General features: G+C 62.0%; 7 protein-coding genes across 7 annotated transcripts; 3 read left to right on the top strand and 4 right to left on the bottom strand.

Moving 5' to 3' along the window:
- Positions 1–584: 584 nt before the first annotated feature.
- Positions 585–2,631, top strand: HRG_02566 (oxoglutarate and iron-dependent oxygenase degradation c-term domain-containing protein; the record flags this gene model as incomplete). Its single annotated transcript, XM_044861037.1, has 2 exons — positions 585–666; positions 743–2,631. 2 exons carry the CDS (start codon positions 585–587, stop codon positions 2,629–2,631), a joined length of 1,971 nt encoding a protein of 656 aa, XP_044724670.1.
- Positions 2,632–3,141: 510 nt separating this feature from the next.
- On the bottom strand, positions 3,142–4,335 carry HRG_02567 (uncharacterized protein; the record flags this gene model as incomplete). The annotated part of the gene is made up of 1 exon (XM_044861038.1): positions 3,142–4,335. One exon carries the CDS (start codon positions 4,333–4,335, stop codon positions 3,142–3,144), a length of 1,194 nt encoding a protein of 397 aa, XP_044724671.1.
- Positions 4,336–6,119: 1,784 nt separating this feature from the next.
- HRG_02568 (CUE domain-containing protein) lies at positions 6,120–9,099 on the top strand (the record flags this gene model as incomplete). Its single annotated transcript, XM_044861039.1, has 5 exons — positions 6,120–6,423; positions 6,527–7,663; positions 7,718–7,747; positions 7,793–8,195; positions 8,247–9,099. The coding sequence occupies 5 exons, from the start codon at positions 6,120–6,122 to the stop codon at positions 9,097–9,099; spliced, it is 2,727 nt and encodes a 908-aa protein (XP_044724672.1).
- Positions 9,100–10,338: 1,239 nt separating this feature from the next.
- On the top strand, positions 10,339–12,458 carry HRG_02569 (major facilitator superfamily domain-containing protein; the record flags this gene model as incomplete). Its single annotated transcript, XM_044861040.1, has 4 exons — positions 10,339–10,554; positions 10,637–10,900; positions 10,974–11,064; positions 11,155–12,458. 4 exons carry the CDS (start codon positions 10,339–10,341, stop codon positions 12,456–12,458), a joined length of 1,875 nt encoding a protein of 624 aa, XP_044724673.1.
- Positions 12,459–13,076: 618 nt separating this feature from the next.
- HRG_02570 (haloacid dehalogenase-like hydrolase domain-containing protein) lies at positions 13,077–17,456 on the bottom strand (the record flags this gene model as incomplete). The annotated part of the gene is made up of 4 exons (XM_044861041.1): positions 13,077–13,551; positions 13,618–15,569; positions 15,723–17,000; positions 17,064–17,456. The coding sequence occupies 4 exons, from the start codon at positions 17,454–17,456 to the stop codon at positions 13,077–13,079; spliced, it is 4,098 nt and encodes a 1,365-aa protein (XP_044724674.1).
- A 2,151-nt stretch (positions 17,457–19,607) lies between these two features.
- Positions 19,608–20,657, bottom strand: HRG_02571 (L-asparaginase 2-2; the record flags this gene model as incomplete). The annotated part of the gene is made up of 1 exon (XM_044861042.1): positions 19,608–20,657. The coding sequence occupies one exon, from the start codon at positions 20,655–20,657 to the stop codon at positions 19,608–19,610; it is 1,050 nt and encodes a 349-aa protein (XP_044724675.1).
- A 1,553-nt stretch (positions 20,658–22,210) lies between these two features.
- HRG_02572 (transcription factor TFIIB repeat domain-containing protein) lies at positions 22,211–23,254 on the bottom strand (the record flags this gene model as incomplete). Its single annotated transcript, XM_044861043.1, has 1 exon — positions 22,211–23,254. The coding sequence occupies one exon, from the start codon at positions 23,252–23,254 to the stop codon at positions 22,211–22,213; it is 1,044 nt and encodes a 347-aa protein (XP_044724676.1).
- Positions 23,255–24,272: the final 1,018 nt, after the last annotated feature.

The following is a 24,272-nucleotide window of genomic DNA, read 5'->3' on the forward strand; positions in this document are numbered from 1 at the left end:
CACGAGGCCGGACGGGATGCTATTTTGGGACATTGACTTGTGAACCTTCATACACACTCGCGGCGCGTGAGTCGTGTCTTGGTGGTGCTGTTGAGCCGGGAGCTGCCTTTCGCGGAGTTGATGGCTGGCGGCTCCCTGGGGGCACGCACTGGCTGGGGCAGCGTGGGCCGAGGAAGCGCATGTCGAGTGCACCTGGGCAAGTGGCAGCTTGAGCCGTCGGCGCGCTGTATGCGCCGACTCGAGCATGGTTTGGAGCTCTTTAGCTTTTGGCGCGCGACTAAACAAGGCCGGCAAGTTGATTGATGATGATTGATGGTTTGACAGTGTGGACTGTGGAGACGTGTCAGAATCGTCAGGCCGTTTTAGCGTCCGCTTCTGCTCCTGGCCAATCGGAGCCGCAGCTACGGCGCACCGGGAAACCTCCAAAAAAAATCGAGGTGACGAATGACTACGAGGGGGGGGATTTATAAGTCGGCAGAATCATCCCCATCATCGTCGCCAGTCCTGACCGCCTCGGCCCTCCCCATCCCGCTTCGGCCTCGCCTCTCTCCCCGTCTCGCACGCATCCGCTCGCCCCGCCCGCCATGAAGAGAAAGGCCGAGGACGAGAGCGGCCGCAGGTCCTGCGGCAGCAAGACCAGCAGCAGCAGCAAGAAGCCAAAGACGGGTGCGTCGTCGCCCCAAACAACCCCAGAACCCCAGAACCCCAGAACCCGCTCGCTCGCTGACCTCTTCTCCCCCAGCCCTGTCCGTCGACGAGGCCAAGAAGCGCTTCCGCCCGCGCCTCTTCGACACGCCCGTCCTCGACTCGTACACGCACGCCTACGCCGCCTCGACGCCCTACAAGCACGCCGTCATCCACCGCCTCGTCGACGACGCCCTGCTGCGCTCCGTCCGCCACGAGATCCGCCGCAATGTCCACTTCACCCCCAAGGAGACGGACATCTACAAGATCCACCAGTCGGGCGACCTGGCAAACCTCGACGGCCTCGACGACGCCTCCCTCGCCAAGCTCCCCTCGCTGCTCGCCCTGCGCGACGCAATCTACTCGGAGCCCTTTCGCCACTACGTCTCGGCCATCACCGGCTGCGGGCCCCTGAGCGGCCGCAAGACCGACATGGCCATCAACGTCTACACCCCGGGCTGCTACCTCCTGTGCCACGACGACGTCATCGGCTCCCGCCGCGTCAGCTACATCCTCTACCTGACGGACCCGGACAAGCCCTGGAAGCCCGAGTGGGGCGGCGCCCTCCGCCTCTTCCCCGTCCAGAGCCTCGAGGGCCGCCACGGCGACGTGGCCAAGGCGCCCCTCCCGGACGTCGTCAAGGCCATCCCCCCGGCCTGGAACCAGCTCAGCTTCTTCGCCGTCCAGCCCGGCGAGAGCTTCCACGACGTCGAGGAGGTCTACCACCCCGACACCAAGGCCCGTCTCGACAAGGACGGCGGCCGCGTCCGCATGGCCATCAGTGGCTGGTTCCACATCCCCCAGGCCGGTGAGCACGGCTACGTCGAGGGCGAGCAGGAGAAGAACGCCCGGAATAGCAGCTTGATGCAGCTCCGGGGCGACCCGGCCCAGTACGACATGCCCCGGCCCCGGCCCGCCCTCGTCGACGGCCCCAAGGCGAGCCAGGACGAATTCGACGAGGCCGACCTCGAGTTTCTGCTCAAGTACATTGCGCCCGTCTACCTGACCCCCGACACCCTGGAGCAGATTGTCGACCATTTCGAGGAAAACTCAAGCATCACCCTCGCTAACCTCCTGTCCAAGAAGTTTGCGCGGCGGCTCAAGGACCACGTCGCGGCGCAGGAGAAGCACCCACTGCCCGGGGACAGCGCCGCCATCGAGAAGGAGACGCCCTGGCGCGTCGCCAAGCCGCCGCACAAGCACCGCTACCTCTACCAGCAGCCCAGCGGGCCCGACCAGCTCCGCACCGCGCAGGAAGAGTCCCCCGTCACGGAGCTGCTCGACATCCTCCTGCCTAGCCGCCAGTTCCGCCACTGGCTGCAGCTGGCCACGGGCTGCACCGTCGAGAGCTCCGACGTCATGGCCCGGCGCTTCCGCCGCGGCCACGACTACACCCTCGCCACGGGCCACGAGGGCAAGCCCCGCCTCGAGCTCAACCTCGGCATCACCCCGACCCCGGGCTGGGGCGACGACGACGTCGACGACAAGGAGGAAGCTGCCTCGGAAGCGAAGCCAAAGGGCAACAGCACAAAGGCCAAGGGCAAGGGCAAGGACAAAGCTGTAGCCGAGCAAGCGGAAAAGGAAAAGGATGACGTCGGCGACGACAACGACGACGACGTCGGCGGCCACGAGGTATACATGGCGGGCGACGACGACGCCAACGAGGACGCCGCCGTCTACAAGTCAAGCGGCGGCGGCGACGACAACATCCTCTTCTTCCAGGCCGCCGCGTGGAACAAGCTGACCATTGTGCTGCGCGACAGCGGCACCCTCAAGTTTGTCAAGTACGTCAGCAGAAGGGCCAAGGGGGACCGGTGGGACGTTTCGGGCATCTTCGAGGTCGAGGAGCAGGGCGACGGCGACGGAAATGCCGGGGTGCCCCTGGGCGAGTCGGAGGAAGAGGAGTTTAACGGATTCTCGGATTCGGTTGATAGCGACTCTGATTGAGTGACGGGCTCCAGAGATACAAAGATGACGTGTTACATCCTATCGGCTCCTGACTTGAGCAAAGCCTTGTCATGATTCATACGTCGTGCCGCCTCCGTACCTGTCTTGGTATCCTCGGACCGGCAGACGAGGCTGTGGTGTTTAAATGTACAGGCCTTGGCGCCCCTTGTGCTTCCAAGCTGCCCAGACCTTGCAAGGGCAAGACACCTTCCGGCGCCATGTCAAAGTCCTGACCCCAGCGCTGGCCTACGTACGCGGCACTCCACCAGTAGACGCGTCCAGCTGTCCGGAGGGCCTGCCCTTGTCGCCCGCAGCTGTTCCCTACATTGGAGGGGCCTCGCAATCTAACACCATCTTTCTGCTTGCCGAGTGTCTCCAAGTATTCCGGCCCTTGAAGATGGTGGGTGTAAGGGGGGGGCGGGAAGGAGGGCGGCAGATGGAGGCTTGGCGTCTGTATACATCCGGACGTTTCTCGTCAATGGTGGTGCGTGTTGAGAGGCTCGACCACGGTCACGTGAGGTTGGGGGTATTTGTGAACAAATCCGGCAGTTCTGAGCAGAGGAGCTCCGTTACGTCCTCGGCATCCCGGTTTCTGCCCAGGCGCATCAGGTGATTGACCGTGTCGTGGCCGAGAAAGGCTATCCAAGGAATCACGCCCAAGCCCTTGAGTTTTGCCGTGTCCATCTTGCCCGGATGAAGCTTCAGCACCAGCTCCCTGAGCCTCAGTCCATCCTTGAAGAAACGCAGGGCCGGGGTGAGATCGGGGTGAGTCGGGTGGCAAAGGTTGAGGTGGGCCCTCTCGACGGTAAAGGGCCCGGGAAGGAGATCCGCCGCCGCTAGGTGGGCGTCAAAAAGCTCCTCCGAGGGCGTCGTCCTGCTGTAGGCCTCAACGGTGGAGAGCCACGAGACGGACCGCCACGGGAGGGTCAAGAGGCCGGGGAGCAGGGGGCTCGCGTGGAAGCGCTGCTCTGCCTCTATGATAGTGGAAATGGCGGCGTCCAGGTCTCCATGGTGCGGCTGGCTCTTTGAGCGGACAAGCTCGGCCAGCACGCGCGAGGCACGCTTGGTGCGGAGGGCGCTGCTCCAAGCTTCCGACTCGTCATTGACGGTGCGAGTGGTCCAGTCCCACGCCACGTTCTCCAAGCCCTCGGCAACGAGGAAGGGGACCAGCGAACGGATAAACTGCGGGCCATCCAGGAACTTGAGATCCGCCTCCGCGCCGGACGATCGAAGCCATCGCACGACGCGCGCCGCGGTCTCGGAGGAGGCCAGGCCCGAATCAGGTCCCGAGGTTGAGAGCTGCTTCCTCTTTGCCATAATGCACCCCGTCGCCGCCCGGAGCGTCATCATGCCCCTCGCAATGGCATGGTCAAAGACATCCATGGGGTCGCGGTTCGATGCGGGCAGCGAGGACATGATCATCTGGGGCTCCGACTGGCGCGGGTAGCTGAACAGCGGGTTCGAAAGGATCGATTTCAGATGGCGCGTCGCGGCCGAGTGTCGGACCTCGAGGTCGCGGCCCGTGACGCTGGCAGGTACGACGGCGCGGTCCGAGGCGCGTCCATATTCGTGGTCGAGCTGGCGTCGGAAGGATGCCTTCAGGCCGTCTAGTAGCTTCTGGGACTGCTGCTTGGACAGCGGGAGCGGCTCGTGGTAGCCGGCGAACAGCCTTTGCAGCGACTGGACAGACTTGGAGGAGAACATGGGGGGGCAGTGGGCGAGGGTTGATGGGGTTGAGCACTGCCCTTGGCAGGGCTTGGTCGAGGAGGGCCGCCAGTAGCGATACGGGCTTGACGACGTGGTTGTGGGCTTGTCGTCCGCCAGTCCTCGAACGATCTGAAGATGATGGGGGGGTTGTGACGGCGTTGGCGGATGGGTCACGTGATACAGCTCATGTTTTCAGTTGGCTGGCTGTAGCCAAGGTAGCAAGGTAGCTTGCACTGTACGCCGTACTGTACATAGAGAATCTCCACCACCTCATCAGTCCTTCGTCAACATCTGACCAAAAATGTCATTGGACATGCAGGGCCCCAGTCCAGGGAGCTGGGCAGCGCACCTCGATGCCGTAAACGAGGCGTTGGGGCGCTCCAGAGCCAACTGTGTGCCGGTCCCCGGCCTGTACCGCATCGTACATACATATTTGCACGCCTCGCAATGAACAATGGGACTCTGCGAGCGTTCAAAACGTGTGTACTGTACAATTCACAGTCCAACGAGGCGCCGTGCTGTGTGGGTTTCAACGTGCCAAAAGTTACACCCTTGTATGGAGTACCTGGGTAGCGGTAGCAGGCGAGCAAAAAGGTCCAAGCCACTTGGGGCGGTGCAAGTGCGAACAGCATTGTGCTCGCACGTGCTCCGTACGGAGTAAACGCCCGTGCAGTTGGGCGCGGTGAGAGAACGAACAACACCGAGCACGTATTCGTGCTTTGTGCCTGATGAATATTCTGTCTGCACCCAATTTTCGTGCCGTTCCATGGATTAATCACCTGTGAGGCTGGCGCTTCGAGACCTCGAGCCGTGGCGGTGACCATGTGCACATGCGCGGGAAGGTTCCGGCCTACCAGCAGGTACTTACGCCAGGGTTCCCTCCCTGCAAGCTCAGTCGCCTTTTCATGTCTCAGGTGCTGCGGCCCTGGTATCTGGGAGAGGTGCCCACCTTTTAGGCTACGCGGACAGACAGGTAGACATCCTAGTGCTCAATACCTGCCCTTCCTGGGGAGCACTAGCACAGTGGCAGCTGGGAAAGGCAAGGGAGGGGAGCGCGGACACAGTGCCTTCCATTGCCTTTGTCGTGCGCAACAGGTAACCTGGGAGGCGGTAGGTACCTAGATAGGTATGTACTTGGGGGGCTCAAGTGTCCTGCCGCAGCTGCAGTCCTGGGAGCTCGGAGCAACCTGCAGGCTACCTACAGTACAACTCGACTTGGCACCAAGTATCAGGCTGACGAGATACATTGGGGGTCTCGGACAGCGCGAGGAGGGGTCCATTTTTAGCGGCCCTCCAGGTACCCCGTCAGGTGAGCTACCTCGGTGGAGGGCAACTCGCCCTGGGACTGGCAGCAGTTGGCGGTGGGCGGCGGGCAGCCAGCGAGGCGCTGCAGGGCCAACTGAACCGCACTGGACTGGGCTAGGCTGGGCCCGGCCCACGGGTCCGTCGCGGTAGCCAGTCGCCAGAGGTCAAAACCTTCCCGTCGTCAGTCAACTCGCTGCCTCTGGGGAAAAACCTCGTGCCTCCCTTTGCCCTTTCACCTTCACGACCTCTCCCCCTGCACAGCACACACAACAAACCATCTGCTCGCTCCACGCCGCCGTGCTCGCTCGCACGCTGTCCCACGCCTTTCACCGACCTGGCTGGCCATTTGCCAACCTCGTCGTTTTTTTTCCTTCTCTCCCCTCCCCTTTGGCAGCGGCCGGGTACCCAACCTGCCACTGCTTCTTCCAACACCTCATCAGCCCTGCGCTCGCCGCAACATCTCCAAATCATCCTCCATGTCCGAAGTCGCTTCTCGGCCGGCCGCCTCGCGCGGCAGAGGCTCTGGTCGTGGCGGCAGAGGAGGCTTCGCCGGTCGAGGCGCCCGCAGGATCAACGGCGACAAGTCTGACCACAAGCCCGCCGACGACAGCATGGCTGCCTTCGACGATGAAGGAGACTTTGCCGAGCTACGCAAGCAATACGGCGATAAGACGTCTGTCATCCGCGAGATGTTCCCAGACTGGTCCGAAGCCGACGTCCTCTTTGCCCTCCAAGAGACAAACGGCGACCAGAACGAGGCCGTAGCACGCATTGCCGAAGGTACCACCCAAAGCCCCCGGCACATCATGTGTCGACTTCCCTCCCTACGCAGCTCTTGCTCGTCGGCGTCCAGTTTGGCTGACATGCAACTCTCCCTCGACAGGCACCATCTCCCAGTGGGGCGAGGTCTCCAAGCCCAAGAAGACCACGCGCGCAAAGGCAGCAAAGGACCCCAACCACGCACCCGCTGCACCTGATCCCGCCGCCTCGAATCCTCGAAATATTCGCGGCGGTCGTGCTGTCTCGGAGGGAGGTCGAGGTAGGGCTCGCGGCTCCGACAGGGGCGGTCGTGGCGGTCGCGGCCGCCCTGCCAACGCCGGCGTCAACGGCACTCGCAACAAGGAGAACCAGCAGCTATCTGTGCCTACCGAAGAATCCTCCGCCTGGGACAACGAGCAGCCAAATATGGATAATGCCGATCCCAAACCCGCCGTTGCCGCCAAGCCCACCACTCATGATGCTCCGCAGTCCGCCGCTCCTCAGGCTAAGACCTGGGCCAGCATGCTTCGCCAATCGACCGCCCCGAAAGCTGCTGTTGCCCCCAAGGAACCGCTTGCTCCCAAGCCCGCCGAAACCACAGAACTGCAGCCCACAGCAGAGCCGGTTCCTCCTGAGCCTGAAGCTGCCGAGCCGATTGAGGAGACGACACCCGTCGCCCAAAACGTCGTGCCTGCTGCAGTTCCCACCATTGCCGAACCAGAAATCACTCTTCCCTCCGCCAGGGCCGAACTGACGGAGACGAATCTTGAACAGGTTGCTGACGCCTCCAACCCGCCCGCGACCGATACCGCCGCTAGCACCGCTGCCGACTCTTGGGACCCTCGACAGAGCCCTGTCAGTGCTTCCGCCACTCCTCTCTCGGCCGCTCAGCACCAACACCAAACCCAGCGCACGGCAACCAGCGGTTTTGCCGCCTCTGCCATCAAGGCGACGGCGGAGCGATCCGCGCGCACGCCTAGCCACCAGCGGCGAGTGCTGGACCAGGAAGAGGCTGTCCGCATGCCCGGTAACCGCGAGGTGGATCGTGCAGCCGTGCAGTTTGGGGCCTTTAACCTCTATGGTGGCGACGAAGACATTGACGGAGAGCGCGAGGAGCCTGAGACGCGAGCCCAGCCTCCGGCCGACTCCCCTGTCGCGCATCCACGTGCCTCGTTGCCTCCGGTCTCGCAGCCTGTTGCTGTGCCCGAGGCTTACCCTCAGAAGCCTGCTGCCGCCATGCCGGCCAGTGCTTCCGGAGTTGGTACGGTAAAGCCTGGCGATAGCATGCGGGCGCGCTTTGCTAACGTTGCCACAGCCGCCACGACACCTGCAGCTCATCCACCAGGTATGCCTGTCCCCCCTCTTGCAGCCTATCTCATTCTCTGGCCAGCTTTGCTTCACCGCCGTGGTACTGACCGAAATCCAGCTCCGAGTGCTCAGCAATATGGCCGGTTCGGCCACGGCGGCGCCCAGGACGTTGCAGCGACTTCGCAGAAACCAGCGGATCCGTTCAGCCACCAGAGCACGTCGGCCGCGCAGCCTCCGTTTGAAAACTTTGGCACGCAGTCGTCGCAGCCCCAGGCTCAACAGCCAGGCGCAGCGGGGGCGTACAGCTCGGCTCCGAGCGAATACTCCAACTACTACACGGCCAACCAGCCGGAGCGCAACCCATACAACTTTTACGGCCAGCAGTACGGCAGCCAGCAGGGCGCGCACGGTCAGCACGAGGGCGGCGTGCCATCTCAGCAACGACCGTTTGGTGGGTACAATGCGCAGAACGATAACCTCAGCCAGTACCCGCAGAGCGGCGCCATGCACGGGCAGCCTCGATTCGGCGCGTCAAGCGAAAGCCAGAACAGCGGGCACTCGACGCCCAACCCTACGGCCCAGGCTCAGCAGCAACAGCAGGCCCAGCAGCCGCAGGCCCAGCAGCCGCAGCAGCAGGGCGCGCCGGGCACGCAGCCACAATCACATGGTCAGCAGTATCCCGGCTACAGCCATCCATACTATAGCAACCCCTACTACCACCAGTACTACTCTGGATACGGCCAGGGAGGCTTCGGACCGTACGGCGGCAAGGGGGGCATGTACGGCCAGCCGTACGGCGTGTCGCCCAACGCTCCGTATGAGCAACACGCATCGTCGCCGGGCACCTTTGGCCCGTCGTCATTGCACAGAGAAAGCGGGCTGGGCTCTGGCCTCGGCGACTACGGCCGGGCAGCGTCGGGACAGGCGGGCAATCAGCCCGGGCTCGGGGGCACAAGCTTTGGCGGATCGCACGACAGCTTTGCCCGCGGAGCGTCTTCGTTCCAGTCGCAGGGACAGTCGTTTAACAGCCAGGGGCAGCCGCCGGCTTCCGGGTCGTCTGACGAGCTGAAGTCGTACGGCGAGGCGAAGGCCGGGTCGGGCCCGTCGCCGTCTCTGGGAGGCGGGCCGCGGCCGGGATCGGCGGCGAACAACGCGCCTGGGCAAAGCGGGCTCCCGCCGCCGCAGACGTCGCAGATGGGCGGCGCGTCGTACGGCGGCTACCCCAGCCACCTGCAGGGCCACGGGCTTCACGGCGGCAGCGGCTACGGCGGCGCGGCAAGCCAGCATGGCAGCACGCCGTACGGGTCGTACGGACAAGGGTTCGGCAGCGGAGGCTACTACGGCGGCGGGCAGCAGCAGCGCGGCGGCTGGGGCGGAAACTACCATTAGGGGGGTAGGAAGCGCGAGAGAAGGCGGCGGGCAGGAGGTCGAGAGGAAAGCATCATGAGGGAGCTTCGATTGGGCTCGGGTCGGCGGTGAGCAAGGATGATTTGACATGGCAAGGGGAGGCTGGCACGGAAAACCGGGAAAGGAAGGACGAAGAAAGGCAAAGCATGCTTCTGTGCCCGTCGGTGCGCACGTGTACGATTGTCCTGTTTTATCAAGCTCTTTTTCTCTCTCCCTGTCTCCGTTTCGGCGTGTTTGCGGGGAAACGGCCGAGCGCGAGAGGGGCTCTGGGGCTGGCGATGGCGATGGCGGATACGGGGGAATATTGGATGATGGACGATGCACGGGGACGATGCACGGGATGGTGGCCGGCATTTTTGTCCATCATTCATGCAAGGGCATGAAGCGAGTGCCGGTCGTCGGACCCGGGATCTTTTCTTCTTTTCTTTTCTCGGCCCATTGCCGTGCTCGACTGCCGCTCGCTGACGGGGCCCTCGCTGATGGGGCCCTCGCTGGTGTGTGGGGGGGGGGGGGCGAGGATGCCCGTTGCAGAAGCTAAAGTGGGCAATTGTTACGAATCGTCTTCTCCATATTCATCTTTCTTCTTCATCACGAGGTTGCTGGCATGGCGGCGCGATGGTCCAGCTGTCTTTCCTCACCCCGACTCCCTCTCCCTCTCCCTTTGCCGTTTCCAGCTCTTCAACTCCATTATTTACTCGCATACACCTTTGATGGGCTGTTCCTAGACGGACACGGTAAGGTTGACCTTTCGTTTCCTTGTTTCATGGCTCTAATCGGATCCTTTAGCGGGCTAACAGCATACCGCACAATAGCAGTGCAAAGACGGCTCCGGACGAGGCACCCGTGAGACCGTCCGTCCCCCAGACGAGCCGCATCTGCCGAGCTTCCAACTTGCAAAGACCTCTCTCTCTCTCTCTCTCTCTCTTCCCCGGGGAGGGGTAAGCAACGACTCGAAGCCGCCATCTTGCAACCCGAATAGCAAGCCTCATGCTTGCGCAAGACGCTCCCAGGCAAGGAGGGAAGAGAGGCTGGATCGAAACAGCGCGGCATCCGTCTCTTTCGTCTCCTCATATCCACCGATACCAACACCACCGTCCTCTGGAGCCATATACACACATACATCTATATACTCGCCACTTCCGAGCCCCCGATGCGCCCGGGACCGTGCCGGTCTTTGCCTCGCCGAGATAGCTCCGCCGCCGCCCCGATCCGACCCGAGACATGGCCGGCGGCCTGCCAGGGCTCCCGCCCGACAAGACCGACGACGGGCCGGCCCCCGCGCAACTGCTGGCCGGCCCGGCGACCGAGACGCGGCCGACGAGCTCCAACGCGTCCCGCGATGACGCCAAGGACGCCGGCGACGCGCCGGCGCTGCCCCTGTCCAAGGCGCGCTGCATCGCCCTCGTCGCCACCGTCACGGGCGCCGCCTTTCTCAACGTCGGCCGCCTTCCCCCCCTCTCCTTGACCCTTGACCGGCCTTGCGGGCGGGCGACATGGACGACTAACACAGCCCCTGCAGACCCTTTCCATCCAGAGCGTCGTCATCATCCTCCCCGCCATCGGCCGCGACCTCGCCGTCCCCGACAGCCGCCAGCAGTGGATCGTCTCGTCCTACTCGCTCGCCTTTGGCTGCTTCCTGCTCTTCTGGGGCCGCGTCGCCGACATCTACGGCAAGCGCCTCATCTTCGTCCTCGGCTCCGTCTGGGTCACTGTCCTGGCCGCCGCCAACCCCTTCATGCCCCACGAGGTTGCCTTTGACCTGTTTCGCGGCCTGCATGGGCTGGTATGCGCCCCCTCGAGAAGCCCGCCGTACGTGGACGCGGCTGACCCGGTGGCATGCGCCGTGGGCTGTACAGGGCGCCGCGGCCAACGTCCCGACGGCCATCGGCATCCTCGGCGTCACCTTTCCCCCGGGCAAGGCCAAGAACTACGCCTTCAGCACGTACGGTCCGTTTCTCCCATGCCCTTCCCTTGCCTTTTGCTTCCCACGTGTCCCGATGCCCGGGCTGACGCCTCCCCCCCCTGGGCTCGACGCAGCCGCCGGAGCCCCCCTCGGCAATGTCTTTGGCAACCTCTTCTCCGGCCTCATCGCCGAGTACTCGAGCTGGAGATGGGTCTTTGGCGCCTCGGCCGTCTTGGCGGGCGTCATTGCCGTCGCCGGCGTCGTCTTCATCCCGTCCTCGACGGAGCTCGACGAGGCCAGGCCTGCCGCCGCCGCCGAGGAGGCTCCCATGGTGCAGGCTGCTACCACGACTTGCGGCGCCGAGACGCGGCGGACCGGAGACGCGGTCCCCGTCAGCAGCAGCTGCGCCGACGACGCCTCGCCACGGGGGCCCCGAAACCCGTCGCCGCCGCCGTCCATCGACTGGATCGGCGCCGGCCTCATCACCACCGGCCTCGTCGCCCTCATGTTCGCCCTCACCGAGGGCAGCGCGGCCGGCTGGAGCACGCCCTGGGTCCCCGCCACCATTGCCGCCTCGCTGCTCGTCATCGCCGGCTTCGTGCTGTGGCAGCGCCATCTCGAGCGCCTCGACCGGCGAGGCGGCCGCCGTCGCCACCGCCTCCTCGGCCCGCCGCCCCTCATGAAGGTGTCCATGTTCGGCAACGCGCGCTTCAGCGCCGTCATGGTCATCATGGGCCTCTTCTTCGCCTCCTTCAACAGCTTCCTCGTCTACGCCACCTACTTCTTCCAGGACTTCCAGGGCCTCTCGCCGCTGCAGACCATGCTGCGCTTCGTCCCCGCCGGCGCCACGGGCGCCGTCATCGCCCTCGTCGTCGCCCAGCTGCTCGGCCGCGTCCCCACCCTGTTCATCCTCGTCTGCGGCAACCTCGCCGTCGCCGCCGCCTCCCTGCTCTTCGCCCTGCCCATCCCCCCGTCCACGTCCTACTTCGCCTTCGGCCTGCCCGCCATGATGCTCTCCGTCCTCGGCGCCGACACCACCTGGCCCTGCCTGACCCTCTTCACCTCGCAGGCCCTGCCGCGCGAGGACCAGGCCGTCGGCGGCGCCCTCATCAACGCCGTCGGCCAGTTCGGCCGCGCCATCGGCCTCGCCGTCAGCACCGCCGTCCAGACGGCCGTCGTCGCCCGCGCCCGCGGCGTCCCCGTCGGCGAGGCCGACGGGGTCCGCCCCTGGGAGCCCGAGTCGCTCCGCGGCCTCCGCGCCGCCAACTGGGTCAACTTTGCCTACGGCATGGCCTCGCTCGCCGTCGTCCTCGTCGCCTTCCGCAGCATGGACGTTGTCGGCAGGACCAGGCCCCTGCCCCTGGCGAGGTCCGGCGTCCGGCAGGGCGACGCGAGGCAGGACAAGGGAGCGAGGCCGGACGTGGGGACCAGAGTCTGAGTTTGCTTGTCTGGCGTGGGAATCTCCGTCGGCGCATGCGCATGTAACATCAAAGGGCTATAGAGGGAGTGGCGTAGCAAAAAGGAGGATGAACCGACTCTTATGTATATATCCTCAATGTTTCTGAGAGCATCACACCCACATGGTTGGATATTGCAAGAGTAGATGAGGCGTCGCACGACGGGGCCGCAGAGCACATGTCTGGATACCTTACAGGTAGCAAAGCAGTTTATGCGTTTAGAGCCCGCGCGAGGCCGATCCGACCAGCTCGTGCGCCCCTGCCTGGAGACTGAAGCTTTGAAGCACAATCATGAACTGGAGTAGCTTATTTCACGCACGCGTACATATGTCGGCCACCATCTTGCATCCATCCCTTGACGTCCAAAAACAAATAAAAATATATATAAAAATTCCCCCAACGACCAGCCGGCTTGTCGTCGTCGTCCATCAATTTGGCCCCCTTAACTCTCCCCGTTCTCCCCCTCACGGCCCAGTGGGTATCATTTGTAGCAACAGCCCAGGATGAAACAACAAGGGCGACCGAGGTATTATAACCAAAAGAAGAAGAAAAGCAAGGGACAAGCAAGGGGGACGGGACAAGCGACAACACGCCTGGGCTTACGTCCTCGTCCTCGTCACGTCGTTCTCGTCATCATCATCGTTTGCGTCCTCATCCGCACGTGCCTCATCAACCACGCACTCTTCGTTGCGCGCCAGGGCCCTGAGCCGCTCGCGCACCGCCGGGTCCCGCTCCATCTCCTGCCACAGCTCCACGTCCCATTCTTCCACGTTGTCGCCCAGCGGCTGTCTCCTCCACGGCGGCCACTGCCACAGGCCCGCCACGAGCATCCGCCGCCGGACCGCTTTGCCGCAGAGCTCCAGCAGGCCCAGGAACGCCAGGACGGCGAAGAGGGTCGCCCACCAAGCCGCGTCTTTGCCCCACGCGTTACGGAACGTGTGCCGGATGGCGTAGGGCCCGAGAGTCCCCGCCGGATATATCCCGTCGAGGAACGCGATCCATGCGAACCAGCCCCAAGTTGTCACGAGGAATGAGGCTATCACCACGGCTGGCTTGTAATGCGTCTCCAAAATGCTGTACCAGCTTGTCAGTCTTCCACTCTGCTCGAACCGTTCGTGCCGTGCAGGTGTTGCCACTCACAACAACTTCCAGTTGATCCACAAGACCCCGACGGTAAAGGCCAGGGTTCCCAGCGCGTAGAGGCCCTCATCGCGGGCGCCCGGCGAGATCCATCCGTAGCCCGCCGAGACGCCGTGCCAGACAATGATGCCTTCCACGGCGGCCAGAAACATCCAGCGCAGGTACTTCCACATGTTCAGCCCCAAGTTGCGCTGCCCGTAGATATAGAGCTCCGGGACGGCCAGCAGCGTGTCGGCGCTCAGGTCCTGCTCCCAGATGCCCATGCAGATGGTGCAGAGGCTCGTGAACAGCGTGTTGAACACGGTCAAGCTAACCTCTTGATACAGCGAGGTGCCGCTGTAGCCATTGTACCTTTGATACTGCGCCGTTGGCAGGTAAAAGAACATTTCCTTCCAGAAGGTGCAGAGAATGAACTTTGCCGTGCGCACGTAGTTCCAGCGTCCGTGGACGAGGAGCAGCCTCTGCAGAAAACGAAACTGCGCAATGGCGTAGTCGGCGACTCGAGCAGCCTGCAGGCCCTCGTTACCCGAAATGCCTATGCCAACGTGGCTTGCCTGGATCATGGCGAGGTCGTTTGCGCCGTCGCCGATGGCCAAGGTCAAACCGCGTCGGTCTTTGCCCTTGGACGCGCCCAGCCGCGATCGCACGGCATGGACCAGTAGCGCCTTTTGTGCGGGCGAGGCCCGACAGCATATGACCGAGTCGACGAGAATCGCAATGGCGAAAAACTGCTTGGATAGCTCGACTGACTTCTCCACGACGCTTAGGGTCTGTCCGTCGACAACAACGACGCTGTGGACGGAACCGGCCTGCAGATCTTCGGCCAAAGCTGCCAGCTGCGACTCGACGGTGCTCTTCGCCACGTCCAGGACATACAAATCCGACCCCGGGCGGCAAATGCGCGCTGAATGGGCAATGTTGATGGCCGTTTCACGTTTATCGCCGGTGAGCATCCATATCTTGATGTTGGCTCGCCGCAGTCTGTCAATGGTTTCCGGGACGCCCTTCTGAAGCTTGTCCTCGATGGCAGTGGCGCCCACCAGGTCAAACGATTGTTCCATCATATCGCCCGCGGCCTCGATCTTTTCCTGACGATTGGTGAGGCTCGTCGTTGCGTCGTCATATAGCGTTTTCCACGCTCGGTAGTCCTGCTCCGACACGAACTTCTGAGCATAAAGCAGCGTTCGAAGACCCTCTGTCGCGAAGTCATCCAGATGCTTGAAGCATTTCGTGAAGACTTCCGACTCATCGTAGATGGCAGGATCATCGAGAAAGTCCAAGCGATCAGGCACGGGTCGGGTGTGAGTCGTCGGCGGGCTTGCAAACTGACTTCTGGATACGTCGAGCGAGACGCCCCGCGGGGACGCAGCCGATGCTCGTGCGCGGTCGACAGATGAGCGCGTCAGCTTGTTAATCTCAAACGACTTGCTTCTGGCCGACGGACGCCGGCCCACGCTCAAGTCCCTCGGCACTCCAGCATTCCGCCGCACGGTCAGGCTTGGTCTCCCACCAAAGCTGTTACGCGGTTCCTGCTGCTCACTGCGTCGATACAGCTCGCGTTCAAGGTCGGCGCTCTTCCGGACTTCGTTTGCCTTTTGCATCGCCAATGAGGATAGCCTCAGCCGCGGCAGAATAGCGGAGTCGGCACCCTTGCAGATGATGGAGATGCGTCCATCCGGATAGCGAACAATGATGGACATCCTCTTGCGCGCGCTGCTGAATTCGACCACATCCAAGACCTGGAAAACCATCCTTTCGTTCGGGCCGTTCGGGCGCGGAACCTGCAGGGTTATGCTTTGCGGCGTGCGCTGGGTCACCAGATAACCAAGTTCCTGGGCGGCCCTCACCAAAGCCAGCTCGTCTGGCGACGATGCCTGGAACTCAACCTTCCCGTCCTTTGTTTCAGGCAGGCAGGTGTGACAGATGGCAACGGCCAGCAAGTACTCTCTGGCCTTCCGGGAAAAAGCCGAGTGTGGACGGAGTCTCACATATTCCAAGAGGTCCGATGTGTTGACTTCAGGTTGAGCATGGTCAGGACGGCCAGTGGATCGCCAATGGGAAGACGGCCTTCGCCCGATGGATGATCGCGACGGTGACATGGGGACTTGGGCCGATTCACCACCATCCTCGGGGATGACTGTCGCGGTCGGCTCAGGCTTGTTCGGGGGCGACCTCCAAGTCGAGTGCCCATCGTTGGGATCAAAGGCGGGTGGGCGTTCGAGGTCTGCTTGCTCAAGGTCCATCTCGTGAAGCCAAACTGTACCCGCCACGCTCAGCTTGCGAAAATTCATGACGTTGTCCGTCAGAGTCCCAGTCTTGTCGGAAAAGACGTAGCCGACCTGTCCCAGGTTCTCGAGGATGGTGTTGGTGTTGCACCGCGCAGGCGTATCCGTCTCCTCGTGGTACATCTCCAGGTCCGAGTTGAGCAGGAGAAGCTGTCCAAGCTTGACAATCTCCAGGCTAATGTACAAGGATAACGGTACTATGTTGTTGAACATGATGATGAAGGCGATGATGATTTGGTGAAAGGGGACGGCCGCGCGATCCAAATACCACGCCTGGCGCTCGTAATGTTTTTGCCAGCTGAGGTAGCCCATCGAGACGCCAACCGAAAGTACAATGACGTAGATTGCAAGAGTGACGACGACCTTGTTGACGACCTTTTCGAGAGCGGGCCGCTTGGCACGCGGGTGCTGGTTCGAGTTCATCCGCAGCTTGCACTCCTCGCCCGTGTTGATAACCAGGCCGATTGCGCAGGTAGTGTTACGCAAGACGCTACCGCGGTAGACAACATCGTTGAGGGTCAGTGGCACGACCTTGCCATCGACGGTGACACGGCCGTTGAAGTTGAACAGATCCGGATTCGGATCCTCCACCACAAACTCGGCTCGGCATTTTGCGATGCTCTCGATGGAGTCACATCCGTCCAGGGCGTGGCACACTTGCTTCGTCTTGAGATTGGTTTCGCCGTCGAGAGCCATTGTGTCGACGTATGCAATGCCGTTGTTGCCGTCACTATGCAGCAGAACTAGGTCGGCGGGGACAGGTTCATCGCGGGACAGGCGGACAATGTCGCCAACCTTTACATGGCTCCATCTGGCGGCAAACCACCGGATGCCTTGAAACTCGTCGTCGGAAGCGACTATTGACTGAGTGGCGGCCTTGGTGCGGAGGGGGTTCCAGCGGTGCAGCGAATGCGTCGGCTTGGACGTGGCCATGTACTTGTCCTCGCGGCCAAGCAGGGTCGCCAAAGTGGCATTCTCCACCTTGTCCAAGCGGTGTCGCCTGTAGTCATCGAAGCCCTCCTTGGCGACGGTAAGCAGAACGAAGAAGAGCAAAGGCAGGATTGTCGTGAAGGAACCGGTTGTTGACAAGCCGGGAATCTTGACGGGAGGTCAGCTCAGTCCATTTCCCGAGGGAATGGCTTCAAGGGCCGCGGCACATACAGTTTGCGGGATGCCGACGCAGAGAAAGTAAAAGTTGCCGATGCGGGAGAACTGGAAGAGGAGCTGCTTCGGGATGAAGTCCCAGATGGTGTAGCGAGAGGTGCGCACATTATTGGAGACGTAGGCGTGGCCGCGGCGAGTGTCGACAAGCGGCTTCTCGTGCTCAATGGCAAGCGGAATGTGCCTCCCGTCCTTTGAGGCTCCAATGTGCCTTCTCCGCAAGATCAGCTCGACGACGGTAGCTTGATAGAGGACCCTGACGGCATCCCTGGCGCGTTGCCGCAAGGGCGGCCTGGAGGCATCGCTGTCACGGGCGAGAGACGAAATACGGGACAGACTGGCGGCATGGTAGCCGGGGCGCTTCTCTTGTGCCGCGGCACGGCCGGGCGACATGGCGGGCTGGGTCGACGAGGACGTTGAGGCTGGTAGGGTGAGCTGAGGCAGCGAATGGAGAGGACGCGTCACGGCTCGTCAAGACGGGGGATTCGGATTCGACATGCCCGCCAGGCGCAGCTCCCGACCTGCGGGCTCTGTCAAAAATCGGGCTTATTGATAGGGAGGTCCGCGATGGAGGTGCAGGCGGGCGAGGCGTCGATGATGGGGCCGAGGGGATTGGGCAGCGAGAGGCGTGAGGAGAGGCGACGCCGACATGAGGCTAACGAGCGTGTGTTTCCGAAGAGACAAGCGAGGGGAGAGCCCGGAGAATAAGGCGAAGCAGCAGGAGGGATGGAGAACAAGCGAGGGCAAAGGTGCCGTCGTCCATGTTGATCGAGTCCCATCCACGGAGGCTTTTGACAAGGGTGGAATGGGGAGGGAGCACTGCGGCCTGTACAGGATACACTCCACGAGGTACCCGGACCTTGGATCGTCGTGTCCCAGAGACTCCAGAGGTACCTCTTTTACTATGCGGAGTATGTGCACACATGCTAACTGCAGGCAAGCGGCTCTCGGTTGATGTGTAGCGCGACGGTTGATTGAAAGCGGGCAATGATTCTGCCTCTTTAATCGGCTCCATGCCCGTAGACCCGTCCTCTTTCTGTCCAGGAGTGTCCTATGACATAACTTACAGTACTTGCAGCCCGTGGGGAAATGTTGAAAGCGGCCCACCGGATACTTTGGGTGGGTGGAGCTGCAGATTATCGAAACGACGTGTACAGCTCAGCCATGTACTGCCTACCGCACTGCCGACCGCCAAGGCCAACGTCGTCATTGTGGGAATCAGGGAATCAACGTGAAGTCGACAGGCACAAGCTGCTGCCCTGCGGCGTTTAGAACGGACCTCTCGCCCTCTGAGACGACGCTTGTCCATAGAGTGCCGGTATTCAGACCGGCAGTGCCTCGCAACCAAGCGTTGCCAAGGGACAAACGAGTCCATGCCATGCGTACCAGGTAGCTGCCCTCTAGCTGCCCTCCTATCCGTCCGTACAGCTGCCATGGATCATGGATGTCGGCGCGTACAAGCATAAAGGGAAGACGCCGAGGAGCGTGGAACACGATGCTCATAACAGAACACGGGCTCGGACAACTACCCAAGAATACAGCCTCGCCAGCTGACCCATTGCCAGGTTCTAGGTCAGTTGTTGGCTCTAGCAGACTGACGGTGCCTCGAGTTGGCAGGTGCTCAAGACGAGGCACCTCGGCGTGGAATGTCCGGGCCGTACGGTGTAGACGCCCGAGACGGGGCACTGTACGTGCTGGCCTCGAAGCTGCCCGCAGATACGCCACGCCACGTGCTGAAGCTTCTTGACTAGCGTGCTGCTTGTCCCTGGCTGCTGCTCCCCCCTGACTGCTGCACTGTGGAGGTGGAGATGCAGATGCCAAAATGCCCGCCGTCGCCCGCGCCGCATGAACTTATAACGGTGCGCATATCGACGACTCCCTGGACATTGATGCCTTGATCGCAAACGGTTCTCCTTCAGCACGAGGCGAGAGGGACCTTCACCCCCTTCTCGGCGCCTGTCTCTTCTTCAGCCGCTGTATCCCGTACATGCAGCACCCTACAGCGCGATACTTCCACAAGTGCTTTGCGTTCGTAATGGAAGAATACGAGCTCCACCTCGGAACGGCAGCAGTGGATCAGCCTGCACGTCGTCAGCTCACCAAACCGTCGCAAAGGAATGGCGACTAAAGTCCGGCTTCGCCAGACATGAGGCTGCATCTGCCTCTCGCGCGCGGCCCCGGGCGGCCATGGCAGTACCTGCTGTAGGTACCTTCCCCCCATCAAGCCTCCATCAAGCCTCCATCCTCCACGTCAGGCTCTCAACAAGCTCTCCAAAAACTCAACCTCTCGCCCCTTTCCTCTCCTTGCTTCCCATTGCCTGCTTAGCCACGCCAGGTAGGTACACAAGGTAATGTGATTTGCCCCTCGCCTCCCTCCCGTGCTCCTCAACGAAATAAAAATCATATCAAATACCATTGCCACCCCGCCAAGATCAAGAGGCGAAAGCTTCCTCGCAGCCTCTTCCCCCGGGAGGCCAACCTCTTCGCCGCCCATCCATTCACAGCCAGCCACGACTCCCTCCGGCGTCACCCGAGCTCTCTCATCTACAGGACGCTCGTCCGCCGAATCCTGGCCTCGAGCCCAGCAGCCGCCCGCTCAGCCCCATGGCTCTCAAACACGTCCCTGATGGCCTTTCTGTCCAGTCCCGACGCCAGAGCAAGCTGCAGTTGGATGCGGCACCTGTTGGCGTCCAAGAGGCCCCCTCCGATGCAGCAGTCCTCCAGCCCATAGTTGGACGTGCCCCCGACAAAGCCCGAGGCCATCCGACGGCTCACCACCACTGGATAGTCCCTCGCCCTCACCAGCTCGGCCACCCTCCTGCCCGCTCCAGTCGCCCAGCACCCCCCGCCCATGGCGGCCAGCACCACCCCCTGCGACGTCTCGGCCGCCGTCTTGAGCAGCGCCGGGTTCATGTCGAGGTGCCCGTACAAGATATCCACCTGCGGCAGCCCGTCCCTGGGGTTGCGGTCCGCCACGTTGAAGTAGCTGCGGTTGAGCGGCCGGCAAGGGGGGTAGTAGAAAATGGGCTGCGTGTTGACAAACATGCCCAGGTAACCCTGCTCCACGGCCCTGAAGCTGTCGAGCGAGTTGGCGTTCGTCTTGGTGGTGAAGCGCGCCGAGCAGATGCGGTCGTTGAGGGCAATCATGACGCCCCGTTTCCGCGCGCTCGGGCTGGCCGCCAGGTTGACGGCACACAGCAGGTTCATGGGCCCGTCGGCGCTGTAGGCCGTGGCCGGACGCATGGCGCCCACGAGCACCACGGGCTTGTCCGAGTTGATTGTCAGCTCGAGGAAAAAAGCCGACTCTTCCAGCGTGTCTGTTCCATGCGTCACCACAACGCCCTGCGTGTCCCCCTGAAGCTCCCTTTCAATCGTTTGGGCCATGCGCACCAGGTCCTCTGCCGTCATGTCGGGACTGCCCACGTTGGCAATCTGCCGGCTTCGGAGCTTGGCCACCTTGCCCAGCTCCGGGACCGCCTTGATGAGCCCGTCGACGGACAAGACGCCCGACTTGTATCCCGCCGTCTGCCCGGCATAGGTCCCGGAACCGGCGATGGTGCCGCCCGTGCCCAGAACGGTGATCTTGGGGGGCATGGCAAATGCTGGCAACTGCGCTTCTGCAATCTGGCTTGGCGGATACCCCGGCGCCCCGAGTCGTGAGCAGGGGGCCAAAGGACGTTGAGCTGGGCGGGAGGGCGGCTCTGGAGCGCAGGAAATCTTGTGGAACTGTCGTGGTGGTTTCTGTGGTGCCGAGGCCATGATGCCGTTAAAGGGCGAGCCCATCCACGAGCGAGACCTTGTACAACGGGCAGCCGTGAGAAAAGCTCGTTCTCGTGCCTTCCTCATCGTCTTCCGCCCTCCGCTCTCCTTCTCCACATCGTCATGTTTTGAAGTGGGCCTGTTTGCCTGTCGCTTTCGCCGGGTCAGTCCACCGGCTGTCTTCCTCGCGTTCTTGCGCCTCGCCCTGGACCGCCTCGCCGAACTGTATTTGCCTTTGTCTCCAATGGACGGGCACGCGCGTTTGGCAGCGAGGACGGGCATGGAACTCTGGAACCTACCTTTGCCCATGTAGAATTCGCTGGACAAAGCTCCCCCGGCGCTGCAGGTGGACGTCGAGCATGTTGCCGGCGCTGCAGTTTGTCCCGAGATGCGGTACACATGGGGAACACAGCTGGACGAATCGGTCGAGAATTTTGCCTCAGACCTGTACCACTCACCGCCCTCGGGCCACTAGGCCCAAGGCCCCTTGAAAAAGCCTGCCAGGGAGCAGCTCGTGACCGGACAGTGGCCGGGCATCCCTTCGAGGCGCGCGAAAAGCACTCTCAGCAAACCACACCTCGACTTGCTCACGCCCGGACCCCCACACCATCGGGCTTGTCGTGTGTGCGACCGAGGAGAGCCCTTTATTGGCTACCGAGCGTCCGCTGCATGGCCCGCAACATCATACGTGGCCCCGTTTTAGAACACAAACCTACAAATCCTCCGACCCTCCGTTACGCAAGCTCGAGTGGCCCAGGGTTGCTGGACGCCTAATAAAGCGGCTTCGGTGCCGCTTTCATGGATGCTCAGCCGCGAGTCACCTGCAGCGCTTTGGAAGCTGGTTCTGGGATAAAGGCAAGGCGGACGGGTCATGGCAAGGCTCCATGGCCACCCACTTGAATCGTTGGCCCTGCCCATAGAGATATATTCAAGGCCCCTGGGGGTTTTTCTTGTTTGCCGCCGCAGATAGCAAGGGGTCCTGCGTGTTTCACTGGGATCAAGTGCCGGCGAGTGTCAACATCACGCCAGGCCTCAGGGGTCTAGAACGCTGCAAAAGACCATTTTCTGCACGAGGGTTCTACCAAAGTACCAATCTGAGCCCGCTGGCTTCTACAGCCCAACGCGCGGGAATTATCAGGAGAAGAAGAGGCACACCAAAGGACAGCCCGCCATTGGATCCCCCGGCTTCAATCGCAAAAACGCCATGCATGAACCGCCGCGTCCCCGAGCCCGCTACAAACAGAAAGCCCCGCTTGCGTGTACTGACAGACAATGGTAGGCCCGCCTCGGAGGCTGATGTCGGCCTGAGGACGCCCTTTGTGCGCCATAGCCCGCCCACGCACCACTCACGGGGCCGACACAAGACAAGGTGAGCCGCGAGGCTTTTTCTATGCTTGCACCTGCGGGATGTTATCCATGCTGGCGCCGTCGACAAGCCACTCCTTCTTGATCAGCTGCTCGCGGGCTGCAAAGAGGTGCTTGTATGCCGTCTTGACGGTGCCGTCGCTGACGCCCGCCTGTTTTGCGATGGGCATGGATGACCGCGGCTCACCGATGAGGTGGCATGCCATGTAGATGCACGCGGCTGCGACCGACAGGGGCGATCTTCCGGCCAGGGCCGAGATATCATTGGCCTTTTCGGCAAGGTCCCTGGAGATTTTCGACACCTTTTGCTGCTTCTTGAAGCCAAGCTGCGACACGTAGCGGCCGCAGAGGTCTTCGGCACCCACCGACGTATTCTCGTAATTGGTGACCGTGTTCAGCCCCGTGGCGCCTTCCCCTTCCGTGTCCTGCAGCTTCTGGAGGAACTTTTGGAGCTGCTTGAAGACCCTGCCCACTTCCTTCTTGCTCACGCTGGTCAGGTTGAAGATTTCCCGAAAGGTCCGCGGCACGTTGTTCTGTCGGCACGCAATGAAGATGCAGCCGGCAATGACGGCCTCCTGCGGCTTTCCCTTCATGAACTTGTACTTATCCACGAGCTTGAAGATGTGCTTGGCGGCGTTGGAGACGTTTTGGCCCATATTAATGGCTTCGCAAAGCGAGACAATCTCCTTGTAGGCCTGCATCAGTCCCTTTTGCGCCTTGTCTTGGTTGGTGTTGTTCTGGATCCGGGACAGGGCCTTGTGGGCCTTTGACTCGGAGAAGGCGACGGTCGTTGCCAGCTGTTGCCCCTCGACGAACTCGTCCTGCGGTCCGCCGACACGGCTGGGGTCGTCACCACCATGGTCGTCGTTTGCAAAGGTACGCCACTCGGAGCGGGTGTCGATGATGCGAGTGCCGACAACGACGCCGCAGCTCTGGCAGACCATGTCGCCGCTTGAAAATTCCTCGACGAGATTGGGCGGTATCTCCTTGCAGTCTGGGCAACAGAGGACGTTGCTGAGGTCTTCCTGGAACCCCCCACCGTTTCCGTCTCCGCCTGGCGAGATCATCTTGGGCGCGTATGGCTTGGCCGTATAGATATTGGTCAACTCGTCAAAGACCTTCCGAGCACGCTTGGCCTCCTTCTTTCGCTTTCGAAGCTGCCGCCTCTTCTTCTCTACTGCCTTTCGCGCTGCCGAAGCTGCGTCGCCGTCGAGGTCGCTGTGCCAAAGGCGATCGTGAATGAGCTGAACAAGAAGTGGCGAATGCACTTTGGCGGTTGTGTGTATGACTATGGACTCTAGGTAGGCCGCGAGCGTCACGGCGCGGCGACGCTGGAGATGGAAACGAGAGGCTTTGTCTTGATCCTTTGAGAGTTCGATGGCCCTTTGACGACGTGGGCACGCGGGCTCCAAGGCGTCGAGGCCAGGGCAGGCTTTCTTTCCGCCTCTCTCTGTCTCTTACGATTCTAGGTGCGGTCGGTGCGACACGGAGCGTTGGGAGTCGATCCCAGGATCTGGGCGAGGCGCGAGGCGGCGTCTCGAGATATATTATATTCTATTGAAATTTTTTCGGCTTCCAGACAGCCGCGAGCTTGGAAGGTTTCACGGTCGGGAGTCGAGGACGGCACGCGTAGGTTGGAGGTCAAAGACTTTAGGTGCCAGCCGACTGTTCTGTACCAGTAAAGGCGTCTGAGAAAAACTCAGATCAGCGAAGAGTCGGCTCGAAGTGGTCGTCGCGATCGCTCGAGGGCGGTGACGCCAGCGCTGTGACGAGGAGAAAGCGAGGGCGGACCGACTTCTGGCGGCAAAGGAGAGACTGGCAAGGGAGGCGAGGTTGATGCAGGAGGATGGTTTGACGGGGCGGACGGCCAGGCGGAGACGCCGGCTTTGTGCTGCTAGCGGCAACCTGAGTGAACTTTCAGGGAGGGGCCGCTGAGTAATTGTGAGGCGGAGGATGAACGGGCCGGTGGGCTACATGTGTCAGATGCTTTCGGAGTACAGGAAGCAGTAGGTACATCCACTTAGGTACCTTGGGTACTTCGCTTGTACTCCGTGCGCGACCCAGAATCCGAACCCTTATCTAATT

Source organism: Hirsutella rhossiliensis (assembly GCF_020360975.1).
Source record: "Hirsutella rhossiliensis strain HR02 chromosome Unknown scaffold00002, whole genome shotgun sequence".
In the NCBI taxonomy this organism is placed as follows: domain Eukaryota; kingdom Fungi; phylum Ascomycota; class Sordariomycetes; order Hypocreales; family Ophiocordycipitaceae; genus Hirsutella; species Hirsutella rhossiliensis.